Source organism: Nannospalax galili, unplaced genomic scaffold, assembly GCF_000622305.1.
Source record: "Nannospalax galili isolate Female #2095 unplaced genomic scaffold, S.galili_v1.0 scaffold717, whole genome shotgun sequence".
In the NCBI taxonomy this organism is placed as follows: Eukaryota; Metazoa; Chordata; class Mammalia; order Rodentia; family Spalacidae; genus Nannospalax; species Nannospalax galili.
In genome coordinates this window covers 358,480-372,262 of record NW_008339763.1, presented here as the reverse complement: position 1 = coordinate 372,262, position 13,783 = coordinate 358,480, and the positions used below count along the sequence as shown (strand labels likewise).

Sequence of the window (13,783 nt, the reverse complement as noted above, 5' to 3'; positions counted from 1 at the left end):
AAAGAAAGAAATAAAATATAAATTTTTAAAAAGATGAGTTGGGAAGCAATGTAAAACACCTAAACAAGGCCATTTTATTTGAGTATGTCAAATGTCAGGATGTGCATTTTTAAAGACTGCTTCAAGTCTTTTTAAAAGATTTAAACTGTCTGTCCCTGCCTCAGGCAGTATATGCCCCTGCTTTAAGCAGAATGTAATACCCTATCTTCAGTTATTCCTTTAGGCTATAGTCATGGTTCCTAGCCTTGTTAAGGGTACCAGAGGCTTTATGCTTTATGGATTTAAGAGTGTGATGGTTAGGGCTGGAGACATAGCTCAACCCTTAAAAGTCAGGGCCGCTTAGTAACCAAAATGTCAAGAGTGTGATGTTTAGTTTTAATTGTCAACTTGACATATCCTAAAATCATCTGGGAAAGTCTCAGTGAGGGATTGTCTATATTGAGTTGGCCTGTGGGCATGTTTGTGGGGATAGTCTTAAATTAATTGATATAGGAAGACCCAGCCCACTGTGGATTGCTGCAGCATTTCCTTGGCAAGAGTCCTGAACTCTGTGAGAGGGGAGAAACAGAGCTAAGAACAAACAATGCATACAAGTGAGCATGCATGCATTCAGTTCCTTCTGCTCCTGACTATGGATGTGATGTGACTTACTGCTTGAAATTCCTGCCTTGACTTCCCCACAATGATGAACTATAACCTGGAATTGTAAGCTGAAATAAACCCCTTTTACCCCCATATTGCCTTTGTTGTTATTGCTTATTTCTTTGTATTTGTTTGTTTGTTTTGAGACAAAGTTTCACTAGGTAGCCCTGGCTGGCCTAAGTGCTGGGATTAAAGGTATGGGCCACCACTCCTGGTTGAAGTTGCTTTTTGTCATGGTATTTTAATCTCAGCAACTAGAACAAAGTGCCAACTAACAACAAAGAAAGAACCAACTCAGAGCAAACTGCTCAAAGGAAATGGCAGCAGCAGGCAGAGAAGGTTGGTGGGTGGCCAGGGACTAATATGCCAGTCACAGCAACTGGAAGAGGAGAGAAAAAGCAGACATAAATACATTTAAAATGGGCTGAACTTTCTAGAAGAATAAAAAGCACCACAAACTACAAGCACTTAAGTCTCCAGGCAAAAGGTACCTGTCATTGCCAGGGAATGATGGAACTTAAGAAAATACAAACCCAAACCATGAAGGGTGTCACACATGCCACAAGGGTGGGCAACATCAAACAGCCCTGGATACTCGTTCTGATGCCATTGTTTTTGTGCTGCAGGGATGGTGAGCTGGGACAATGGAACATGGGAATCATTACCAGCTCCTGATTTGCAAAGCTGAAGTCAACTTGGAACAAAACAGAAGTCACCCTGACAACAACTACTACAAAAAGAGCTGGATGTGAGACAGATGCTCCCAGCAGGACTCCTGACAGAAAAACAGACAGTGAGGTCAAATACCCTCATGATAAGGCATGCTTAAGCTGCATGTCCTTGCATCACATACACATCAACTAATGCGACTACAGACCAGGAGAGTGGGCCTCACTCCAAGGGTCAGGAACCCTGGGCCTCACTCAGCAACCACCAGCTAGCAGCTGGGTATTTAGGGACAAGGAACCACAGGGCTCATGAGCAGCTGCCAGGTTGGGCATGGGAAGTGGGAGAAGGAGGAATGTTTGGCAACTGTTGGGTAAGACATGCTTACAGCCAGATGTAGGGGCAAAAGAAACACAGCAATGCTAATCCCTGTGTTGGTCAGAGACAGACAAGTCTGATTCTATCCTCCAGGGACACAACCTACTGAGAGGCTAGACTTTCAGCAAAGAACAGCCTAGCAAGGGTCAAAGCAGAGACACCCAAGGTCCAATTTGGATGTCAACTCCAGGAAGCTTTATGCTGCTTATCTGTGACACAAACAAGGCAGCTTCTGTATATACTGTACAAGTTACAAGTTTCACACCAAAAGGAACTCTAAGATGTCCCCGAAGAACTGGTGGTAAGGATAAGGTGTGTGACTGCAGATATGGTACATGGTGCAAAATGGCACAGCACTGGGATAAAGCAGGTGTTCAGTAAGATGGACCTTTCCAGGTAGAAGGGCCTTGCCCCAAATGAGTGGACTATAGAGGGTCTGCATATATGGTGTCTTTCAAGGAGAAGCTGTGCTTCTTAGAGAAGTGGCCAATTCCAGCTTAAGTAGAGAACACTGAGGAAGCAGTGAGATCAGAAAGCGGAGGCCCAAGCCTGGGAGATGGTTCAGCAAGTAGGAATGTTTGCTGAGAAAGCATGCAAATCAAGTCAGGTGTGGCCATACCTGTACCTCAAACCTCAGTGCTGTGGAGGACAGAGACAGGAAGATCACTGGGGCTTGTTGGCCACCAGCTTAGCTTCATATTCACTGAGTGATCTTGTGTGTATTAGTTATTTTTCTATTGCTGTGGTAAAATATCATGACTGAAAGCAACTTAAGGACAAAAGGTTTTATTTTGGCTTATGGTTCCAGAGGGTTACAGACAATCCATCATGGCAGGGAAGGATGGCATGGTGGCAGGAGCAGGAAGCTTGCTAAGCACATTTTCTTTCCTTTTTTTTTTTTTTTAAATCATTTTGCCAGGCATGGTGGTGCACGCCTTTGGGAGGCAGAGGCAGGAGGATCTCCATGAGTTCAAGGCCAGCCTGGTCTACATAGTGAGTTCCAGGCCAGCTGGAGCTACAGGGAGACCCTGTCTCAAAAAGAGGCCCCTGAAAGAAAACACCCCCCTGAAAAAAAAACATTTTTACAGGGCTGGTGAGATGGCTCAGCGGTTAAGAGCACTGACTGCTCTTGCAGAAGACTGGGTTCGATTTCTAGCACCCACATCCTTAACTCCAGTTCCAGGAGAATCCGAACTGATCTCCAAGGCATTGCATGACACGGGTGCACTCACATACATGCAGGCAATACACTCATACACATAAAATAAAAATAATAAAACTGGGGCTGGAGAGATGGCTCAGGGGTTAAGAACACTGACTGATCTTTCAGAAGACCCAGGTTCAAATCCCAGCACCTACATGGCAGCTAACAACTGTCTGTAACTCCAGTTCCAGAGAATCTGACAGTCTCTTCTGTTCTCTGTGGGCATTGCATGACATGGATGCACTTACCTACATGCAGGCAATACACGCATAACACATAAAATAAAAATAATAAAATATTAAAAAATATATAATAATAAATTTTAAAAAATCATTTTTACTTTGTGTGTGTGAGCGTATTGCCTGCATGTATGTAGTGTACCCATGTTGTACAATGCCCATGGAGGTGAGAACGGGGTGTTGAATCCCCAGGAACTGGAGTCATGGATGGTTATTAGCTACCATGTGGGTGCTGGGAACTGCCTCTGATCACATTTTCATCCACAAACAGGAAGCAAAGAGAACAGGAAGTGGGGTGACTCTATAAAACCTCAAAATAAACCCTCAGTGAAATACTTCCTCTAGCAAGGCTCCACTTCCTAAAGTCTCCATAACCCCTCCCCAAACAGCATCATCAATGGGGAACCAAGTGTTTAAATACATGAGCCTAAGGGGATAGTTTCTCATTCAAACCATCACGCTGTTGAGGGAATAAGGCAGAGAGTGTTAGAAAAGGGAACTTTATGTTCACCTCTGGCCTCCACATGCACTTGTGGGCATACTGCACCCTTATGTGCACATATACCACAACGCACACACACACACACACACACACACACACACACACACGCACGCACGCACGCACGCACGCGCACCCACCCACCCATGTACACAGGGTCCAGACCCCAAAGGAGGGTTATGCCTCGGACATAGGAGCATGAGGCCAAAACCAGGACCTGGTGGGCCTAAGTCACAGTAGATGAGTTAAGAGTGATGTCACTGGTAGTAGAGAACTAACATGTGTGCAGAAATGCAGGCAACATGTGGTGTGGGGCTGCCTCACTTCTTCCAGGAGGGGTCATGTAGCTCCTGCCTCTGACACATGTGCTCCTTCCAAAGGACATAATATTGAAAGGCAAGAGAATCTTCATAGTGAGACACCTGACAGACTCAGCAAGGGATCAAGGTCAACATCCATAGCGACAGGTCATGTTGGTGGTTTCTACACTTGACATGATGGCATCACCCTCCTAAAACATATTTGACTCCAACTAACCATGAGAAAAATACCCAAGCCAAATTGAGGGACAAATTGACACAATGTCTGGCTAGTCCTTCTTAAAGCTGTCACAGCTCAGCAGATCCAAGGGAAAACAGTGAATATATGTCATGAGGGCTCTTGAGACACAAAGGAATAACAAGTTAGGTCGCATTCAAGTGAACACAATGGCAGAGAGGAAACAGACTGGTCAAGATGCCTGTGGATGCTGGTGTAGGGTGACAAGGGACCCTTCTGCCCTACTCTTGCAAATACCATGTCAATCTAAAACTTCAAAAGTACAAAGGTGTAAGCTGAGTGTGGTGGCACAGGCCTGTAGTCCCAGCACTTGGGAGGCAGAGGCAGGCGGATCTCTGTGAGTTAAAGGCCAGCCTGGTCTACATAGTGAGTTCCTGGACATCTGGGGCTACAGGGAGACCCTGTTTCAAAAAGACCAAAAAAAAAAAAAGTACAAAGATTTAAAAAAAATTAAAGAAAGCAGTCTTGAATTTGGAGAGATGGCTCAGAGATTAAGAGCACTGGCTGCTCTTACAGAGGATCTGGGTTTAGTTCCCAGCACTTACATGGTGGCTAACAACCAACATTAACTCAGTTCTAGGGGATCTGACACCTTCTTCTGGTCTCCATGAGCACTGCATACATGTGGTACACTTATATACATGCAGACAAACTACTCATACACATAAAATAAATTTTAAAAATTATGTGGTTTTTTTTTTTTTTTTTTTTTTTGGTTTTTTTGAGACAGGGTCTCCCTGTAGCCCCAGCTGGCCTGGAACTCACTATGTAGACCAGGCTGGCCTTGAACTCACAGAGATCCGCCTGTCTCTGCCTCCCGAGTGCTGGGATTAAAGGTGTGTGCCACCACATCTGGCAAAATTGTGAATTTTTAAATAAACAGTCTTCATACTTTAAAATGTTACGTTTATATCCTATGAGTTTATGTAATAAGGATAATCTACCTCATCTCATATCTGGAGCAGAGGCCATTTGGGCTGGGTCCTCTGGGTCAGATATGGGGATACAGGGTATCAGGGAGCCTGTGAAAGAGCTCCTCCAACACTTATAGGTAGTGTTTGAGCTTAGCACCCCAGAACCAATCTCCTATCAACTCTGACCTAGGTGGCAACTGGTTGTTGGAGGTCTGGGCTATAGGGTGAGGCTATCATACATTCACACATGCAGGGCTGTGGCCATTCACCTCATGAGTTTAAAACTGTATCATTTCTGTAGCCTATGGCAGAGACTTCTAGAACAAACTCAGACTTGCTGATGTTCCTTCTCTCAGGGTAGTCCAAAGTAAGTCTGGGTGCCTGCATACTGGGGCTCAGAAAAGCCCTGGCTCACCCAAAAGTCTTAAGACAGTGGGAAGGACAAATGTTGTAGACAGCTTATGGTAAGTCTAGGAGGTGAGACATGACAGAGCCTACGTACCAGGGGATAACATACATTAACCCTGCCTTAGGGTTAAGATCCCTTTTGTGGGCTACCCAGCTACTGACCACTCACTTGTCTTTGTCTTAGCTATAGACTGCATTTACTTCATTGTGGTCATCATGTATAAGACCCTGACCCTACATACCATGAGCTACCCTTTTAGTGTCCTCAACTGTAAAGTGAAGCTACTAAAACCCTCTCTGGCTAGCTTTCCTGGTACAAGAACAGGGCCAGAGCAGAAGGTGACATCTATTGAAGGCATGACTATCTCCTGTGGCCTTTGCAGTCACTTGAGGATACATTAATGGACCTTTAAGGTCACACCAGGTTTCCCACAAATAATGACTACATGGTCAATTTCTGCCAAAGACTGAGGCAAGGGTGGCTGTCATGCAGAGTGCACCCTCATCCACCATGATCCTGACACTGAGCGTAGACACAGCTGTGCCATGAGTTCCCAGCATCAGATGGCCAGGCTGCCTCAGTTCTCCTGTACCTTCTGCCTAGGCCATTTTCTAACTGAAGATGGGAAAAATTTCTATGACTGGGAATTCAGTCATCTTAACCTTAGAAGCCTTCATGGCTGGGCTGACCCCAGAGTGAATCCCCAGCAAAGCTCATAGTACTCCATTTCTAGACCTGGATGCTTATATTCTCTCCTCAATCTCTGAAGCACGTGGCCATAGGCACATAGTCATGGCAGGAAGACCATCTTCAACAGAGGCTGCATTCTAGAGACACTGTGCTCTATTCTTGCCAGCATGGACCCCAGCAAGGCAGTGACAATTCAGGCCAATGAACACCTCAGGAGTTGGCTGGTGCTTCAGTGAAAACAGACTTTCAGATAGAATGATGAGAAGGAAAACTAGGCACAAATATGAAGACACATGTGCAGGGAATTCCAGAGGGCTCCTGAAGCAAGGCCCTGAAGGTAATTGTCTTGGGCCTGATGTTCTCATGGCTAGTTCATAGGGAACAGGATAGAAGTTTCTATGAAGCTGTTATAGTAGAGAAGATGACAGGCAAGAGGGATAGGGGAAGAGAAGTAAGATTTCTGGCCTGGGCATTGTAAGAAGCAGGACCATGACCATGTGGCTCTGGGGGCAGAAGTTGGTGTGCAGGGACTGAGGACAAACATGGCAGGAACAAGGTGCCCTACAATCTGGCTGCCTACAATGCTTTGAGAGGCCACAGTGCTCCTCACTCCGCTGGGAAACCTCCCTCCATTTTCTCCCTAACCTACGTTAAAATTTATCAAAACAATGCTAATTTCCAAAGAATCTAAGTACAGAGAAACTTACAAAGCACAGAACCTTCTAAACCCTTGAAAAAGTTTCTAATTCTTTTTTTTTAAACATTTTATTTATTTTATGTGTATATGTGTATTACCTGCATTTAGGTAAGTGCACCTGTGTCGTGCAATGCCCGTAGAAGACAGAAGAGGCTGTCGGATCCCCTGGAACTGGAGTTATGGACAGCTGTTAGTTGGCATGTGGATGCTGGGATTTGAACCTGGTCTTCTGTGAGAACAGTGTTCTTAACCACTGAGCAATCTCTCCAGCCTCTCTAATTCTTAATTAGTTTAGAAAAGCACTTGTGGGGCGGGACATGGTGGCACACACCTTTAATCCCAGCACTCAAGAGGCAGAGGCAGGCGGATCTTTGTGAGTTCAAGGCCAGCCTGGTCTACATAGTGAGTTCCAGAACAGCTGAGGCTACAGGAAGACCCTGTCTCAAAAGACCCCCCCCCCGCAAAAAAAAGCACTTTCAAGTGAATACAATTCAGCAATTCTCTCTCATCAAAAAATAGGGTTTTATGCCATTTGCAGTTCACTTCTGTGTATGTGGGCAGGAGCCCAGCCCTTGAGAAACATTCTTGGCACCTCCTGGCTGGCAGCATTCAACCAAAACACTCTGAGAACAGAGGGTAGATGAGGGCACAGAGTCCCTGGAACTGACATCCAAAGCCGGGTGTGGGTGGGATCTAAAGATGTCCACAATGAGTGGCTTCAGAAAAGGAGACGCCCCAAGGACTCTGACTGGAGTTGGACCTTGAGGACAGGGAGGGGTCCACTGGGTAGCCATGTACATGGTGCAGGCCTTATGAGCCTGGGAGAGGTTGGCACTCTGAACTAAGGCATGTACAGCTTGCCCATGGGGTGGACCAGAACACCCCAGTCAATGGGGCTTGCATAAGGCAAGGGTGTTCATTTGCTGGGTGTGTAATAGGTATAATGTACTGAGTTTAGAGGGTAAGAAAAGCATGTTCAAGCCAGGCGTGGTGGCACATGCCTTTAATCCCAGCACTCGGGAGGCAGAGGCAGGCGGATCTCTGTGAGTTCAAGGCCAGCCTGGTCTACATAGTGAGTTCCAGGACAGCTGGGGCTACAGGGGGGTTCTGTCTCAAAAAAGACAAAAAAAAAAAAAAAAAAAAATTGGTGGGTAATATTTATTTGGTAATAATGTTTAAAATTAATTGTGATGGGGCCAGGCCTGGTAGTACACCCTTTTAATCCCAGCACTAAGGAGGCAGAGGTAGGTGGATCTCTGTGAGTTCGAGGCCAGCTTGGTCTACATAGCAAGTTCCAGGCCAGCTGGGGCTATAGGGAGACCCTTTCTCAAAAAGACAACAAATAGCTGGGTATGGTGGTGCACACCCTTAATCCCAGCACTCGTGAGGCAGAGGCAGATGGATCTCTGGTAGTTCAAGGCCAGCCCGGTTTACATAGTGAGTTGGGCTACAGGGAGACCCTGTTTCAAAAAGACCAAAAAAACCCAACAAAAGACTTCAGAGCTGAAGAAATGACTCAGTGGTTAAGAACACTTAATGTTCTTCCAGAGGACCCAGGTTCGATTCCTAATACCCACATGGCGGCTAACAACCATCTGTAATTCCAGTTCCAGGGGATCTGACACCCTCTTCTGAACTCTGTGGGGGCACTGCATACATGTGGTGCACTTACATATATGCAGGCAAAACACTCATACACGTAAAACAAAAATAATAAATAAAATATTAAAAGAAACTTAAAGACTTCAGCATAAGGGCTAAAATTATAAAATTCCCAGAAGAAAAGATTTGAGTAAATCTTCACATTCTGGAATTAGCAATGCTGTCTTAGACATAGCATCAAAGCATGAGTTGTAAGAAGCAATGGATAATGTTGAAATTCATCAAAGGTAAAATTTCCATGGCCAAAACCATGCCAGTAACGAAGTGAAAGCAAAACCACACAATGTGGGGCTGGAGAGATGGCTTGGCGGTTAAGAAGGCTGGTTGTTCTTGCAGAAGACCTGGGTTCAAATCCCAGCACCCACATGGTAGCTAACAACTGTCCGTAACTCCAGTTCCAGGAAATCTGATGGCCTCTTCCATCCTCCGTAGGCATTGCACGACACGGGTACACTTACCTACATGCAGGCAATACACTCATACACATAAAATAAAAATAATAAATATTTGAAAGGGGGGGTGCGGCACAGATCCAAAAGATGGTTTCTTGACTTCAAGGAACTTGAATCTAGAACATAAAAAGAACTCATAATTCATAATAAAAAAAGATACATAACTCAAACGGAGCAATGGAGCTGTGATGTAGCTCAGTGGTAAAGTATATGTAGCATGTGCCAGGCCAAGAGTCCTAATCCCAGCACCAAGCTGGATGTGGTGGTATATGCTTGCAATCCCAGCACTCCTGACATAAGAGAATTGCAAGTTCAAGGCCAGTCTGAGATATATAGTAAAATTGTCTTACAAACAAACAACCCAGAGCTGGAGAGATGGCTCAGCAGTTAAGAACACTGGCTGTTCTTGTAGAGGACCTGGGTTCGATTCCCAGCACCCACATGGCAGCTAACAAGTGTCAGTAGTTCCAGTTCCAGGGGATCTGATGCCCGCTTCTGACCTCTGCAGGTACTGCACAATACAGGTGTACTTACATACATATAAGCCATATACTCATATACATAAAATAAAAAAAGTAAATACAATATTTTAAAAACCCCAAACAAACAAAAATATAAAACAACAAACAAAACACCTACAACAAGATATGTAGCTAGCAAAGATCATGACCTTCATGGGGTATGGAAGAGGCCTGAATGTGGCTGGTCAACCCCATCTCCTGATAGAGCTACCTAAGGAACTGCACTTCAGTGTACTTCCAGCTAAAATCCCAGCAGGACATCTTTTTCAGGGTGCATCTAGGCTGGGACTGAAGCAGGTGGATGAGTGGACAGAGAGCCTTTCTGTGCCTGAGATCAAGATGATGGAGGCTTCACAAATTAGTGAGGCAAGACTCTAGCCAACAGGGTCAGGATTGCTTGCTATCCATGAGGAAACATGTAAGTCTAGATTGATGGAAAATGTAAAAACCTTAAAACCTTCAAAGAACAGACATGAAGAACTCATGACCTTGGGCAGGCAAGGGCAATACATCAGTACACAAAATCTCAGGGAAAAGGTGACACGTGCCCAAGAAAAAGCATCTAACCAACACAACCAGCATGGGAACAGAAGCCCAGATGGAGGCAAGCTCCATGGTATAGCCAACAGGCACTGTTCTCCACAATGAGCAGGAAGGAGCCTGCACACCAGAAAGGCCAAGGCAGCTTACCTGATAGAAGAAATTTCCATCAATGCAGATTGAAAGGTTTCATTAGGTAAGTGAAGACAGATGCTAAATCCACAGACACTGAACCACTGGCTATAATGAAAACTCTGGCTAGTGCAAGGGTATTGTGGTGAGAAGGAACCAATAACAGGTACCACAAAGATCATTTGGCTCCACAGGCAAGCTAGACATACAGACAGTACAGTCACTAGGAATCCTTAGGGCCAAGAGCATGTCTACACTGCATAGCACAAGCCCAGGGTACTCATTGGCACCACCTACCTGCAGGGTCCTCTGTACACTATGTGTAAGAGAAACTTGAAACACTGCTGTGGGGATGTGACACCATACTCAAGAACAGACTGATTAGCAATCTATGGGAATGGGGATATGGTTTAGCGGTAGAGCACTTGCTTAGCATATATGAAACCCTGCATTCAACTCCTAGCATAAAAGAAAACAACAAAACTATGTCAGTATCTTGAGAAATTATGGTATTTGGAAAACTAAGCTAAAGATAAGATCAAATCATAAAGTAAACTGTGACATATATAGGATGTTATCTTTGCCCACTTGGCCCATCATCAGAGACCTAAAATCCAAGCTGCAGAGACTCAGTCCTGTAGCAGGTATTTGTAAGGGCTTAGCAGACTATTTGGGGGAGGGGGTGGTTTACACACACACACAGGCTCTGTTTCTTTGTGTTTTTTTTTAAATTTGAGACATGATTTCATGTACTCCAGGTTGGCCTCAAATTTGCTATGCATCTGAGAATGACCTTGAATTTATGATCCTCCTGCCTCTACTTCCCAAGTGCTGGGATTATATATACCTATAACACTATGCCTATTTTATGCAGAGTTAGGGAACTGAACCCAAGGTTTATATATGCTAAGGAAGCACTCTAACTCTAACTAGCTAAGCTATATTCCTAGCCCAAGAATTACTTTTAAAATGGTCAAGGGAGCCTGATGTGGTGACCCATACCTTTAATCCTGGCACTCAGGAGGCAGAGGCAGCCTGGTCTATATAGTGAGTTCCAGGTCAGCGGCTATAGGTAGACCCTGTCTCAAAAAGACCAAAAACAAAACAAAATAAAATGGCCAAAGAAACGAAAGATAGGGAAAGGCTATAGAAATCATCTAGATTAGAAAAGGCTAAAGAGACTCAGAAGGCAGAATAGGCTGAGGAATCCCATACTGTACAGGTCTGGGAAGTGCTATGAAGACAACAGGGAATGGCTGGCACTATGGTCTGAAGTGGCAGAGGATATCAAAGTCTTTTGTCAACATCAGATCTCTTCAGTAATGTGTATCTTGGTTACATGAGAGTCACCTGATGGATACATGCTCAAACATCAGAGGACTAAGGCAGAATATGTGTAACCTATCCCAAAGTAACTCAGAAAATGGGATGGAGTAACTGATGCACACAGTTCAGGGAAAGGACACAAAAATGTTCCTAGGACTGTACTTATTCTTGTAATTTTTCTGTAAGTATAGAATTATTTCTGGATAAAAAGCTGAAAATTAGAAAAAAATTTTAAATGATGTATGGCTACCAGTATCCATATGGATTGATGCCCAGGAGTGCCTGAGGAATTGGGCCCAGTATAAAGGTTCATATGTCCAGCCCAGGCTTCAAGTCTTTTGAGAGGGATGCACTGGCCTCTACCAAGTATGGCAGGGATCACTACAGTGAATTGGGCTGTGATGAGAACATGGGACTACAGAGACAGAAGGAAGACCCACTGATGTCCTTGCGAGAAGGCATGAGCAACATTCACACAACTGAGAGAACCAGCAGGGCTGTGCCAAGAGCCCTGTAGCTACCCTACCTTCTCTGTGAAGGGTTGTTCCCTCCCATTTTCCTGGGGCTTGGGAAATTCAGCAGGGATGGACAGTGTCTCCTTACCTGGTGCTCGACCCTGGAATCCTGGGGTCCTGCCCATCGACATGCTGGCTTCTGCATTCGTAGTCCTGTGTCTGGGACATTGCTATCTGCTTCCTGAGTGCTGAGGTGGACAGTCGTCAGACAACTCCTCCAGTATCAGACAGGAAGAGGCCACACTAGGGAGAAGAGAAGTGGCTAAGCACTGATGGAAAATGTACATATCACAGAGATGGCCTAGACCACAAATATGAAATCCCTGCAGGCAGCTGGCCCCAATAGGAAGCAAGCCCTATGCCCCTATCCCTAGGGGAGTGCTGTTTGTGCACAGCCCCTCTTGTGTAGGAGGAGGACCTGCAAACCAACTGCCCACTGCTAGAGTTCCATGTGGGTCAGGGTAAAAGCATATGAGCCTGAGGGATCAGTCCAGTATATCACATCTTGTGCCTAACATCTGGGCCTCCATAACCCCAGGTCAAGATGCTACCATATACCAGGAAGTTGCTGTGGGAATGGGCAGCATAATAATACACAAAACAAAGGTGAAGCTCAGGAACATGCCAGGTACACACAAATCTTCTGACCTGTGACTGTGAATGGGCATGCTATGCTGACCAGAGACACATGTGGAAAAAGGACCCCTGAACCTATGTTCACAAAGACATTCAAACTGTACATATGAATGTTGAAAATAAAACAAGATAGCTTTTTGAAAAAAACAAAACAGAAAATTTGGGTTTTACAGTGGGCATAAATGTCAGAGATTGTCACAAAACCAGTAAGAAAGGAAAATTCAGTGAATTGGACTAAAATAAAGGTGAGATTATCTATCTTCAATCAATCACTCAATCGAGAAACCAAGAGTAAAAACAGCAAGTCCAAATGCTACATAGAACACCCACAGGTATGGTGTGCATGATCTGACAAATGGACACACCAAAACACATAAAAAAATCCTATAGAAAAAGAACAGTAGATAACGCAGCAGAAAATAGACAACTGCTATGGAAATGGCTCAGTTTCCCTCTTTAGGGAAGTGCTCAATAAAAGCATAATGTGATACAGAGCACCCAACAAAATTACTAAAATGAAAAAGATTAAAAACTATCAAGTGCTGGCAAGGGCAAGGAACAAGAACACTCATACTTTATTGCCAGGTATAAAGGGATTACCTACTCCAAACAGTGGCTCCACAGTATTTCCTAAAGGAGAACATACACACCTACTTGGCCCAAGGAGTCCTTGCAATGGAGGCTGCAGCAGTTCATCAAAGACATTGTGACACTGCTAGCAGATCTGTCCCAACAGCTATAGGAGGAACTCTTCAATTGCATACCAGTTCCCCTGCAGGGAGTGTGAACAGCAACTGCTCGCACACACACACACACACACACACACACACACACACACACACACGTGGGGTTTCTTTCCATAAAGTTCAAAAGCAGCTGTTAATAGAAATCAGAACCAACAGGATCTGGGCCAGGTAGTGCCAGGATGGGCTCATGGGTCGTATGCTGTCTCCAGCTAAGGCACTACTTACATAGTGCTGGTTTGGGAAGCTCACAAAGCTTGCATCAGGTACTTTCGCTTTTCTATACAATTGCCCTACCACAACAAAGCCTGCAGCCACATGGAATGGGGTATCGCCAAGACTTTGTCTTCTTTTAAAATA

At 44.8% G+C, this 13,783-nt stretch overlaps 1 protein-coding gene across 4 annotated transcripts in view; it reads right to left on the bottom strand.

Annotated features, from left to right (window-relative positions):
• The window catches only part of Arhgap39 (Rho GTPase activating protein 39), a 105,920-nt gene that overhangs the window by 33,621 nt on the left and 58,516 nt on the right, over positions 1-13,783 (bottom strand). For 3 of the 4 annotated variants that reach the window (XM_008834383.3, XM_008834384.2, XM_029564171.1), the window contains one exon: positions 12,133-12,287. In XM_008834383.3, coding sequence (XP_008832605.1) covers positions 12,133-12,212 — 80 coding nt within the window. In that variant the 5' untranslated portion in view covers positions 12,213-12,287. Of the gene's footprint in view, positions 1-12,132; positions 12,314-13,783 lie in introns of all 4 variants that reach the window. The other variant, XM_029564172.1, reaches the window with a different exon arrangement.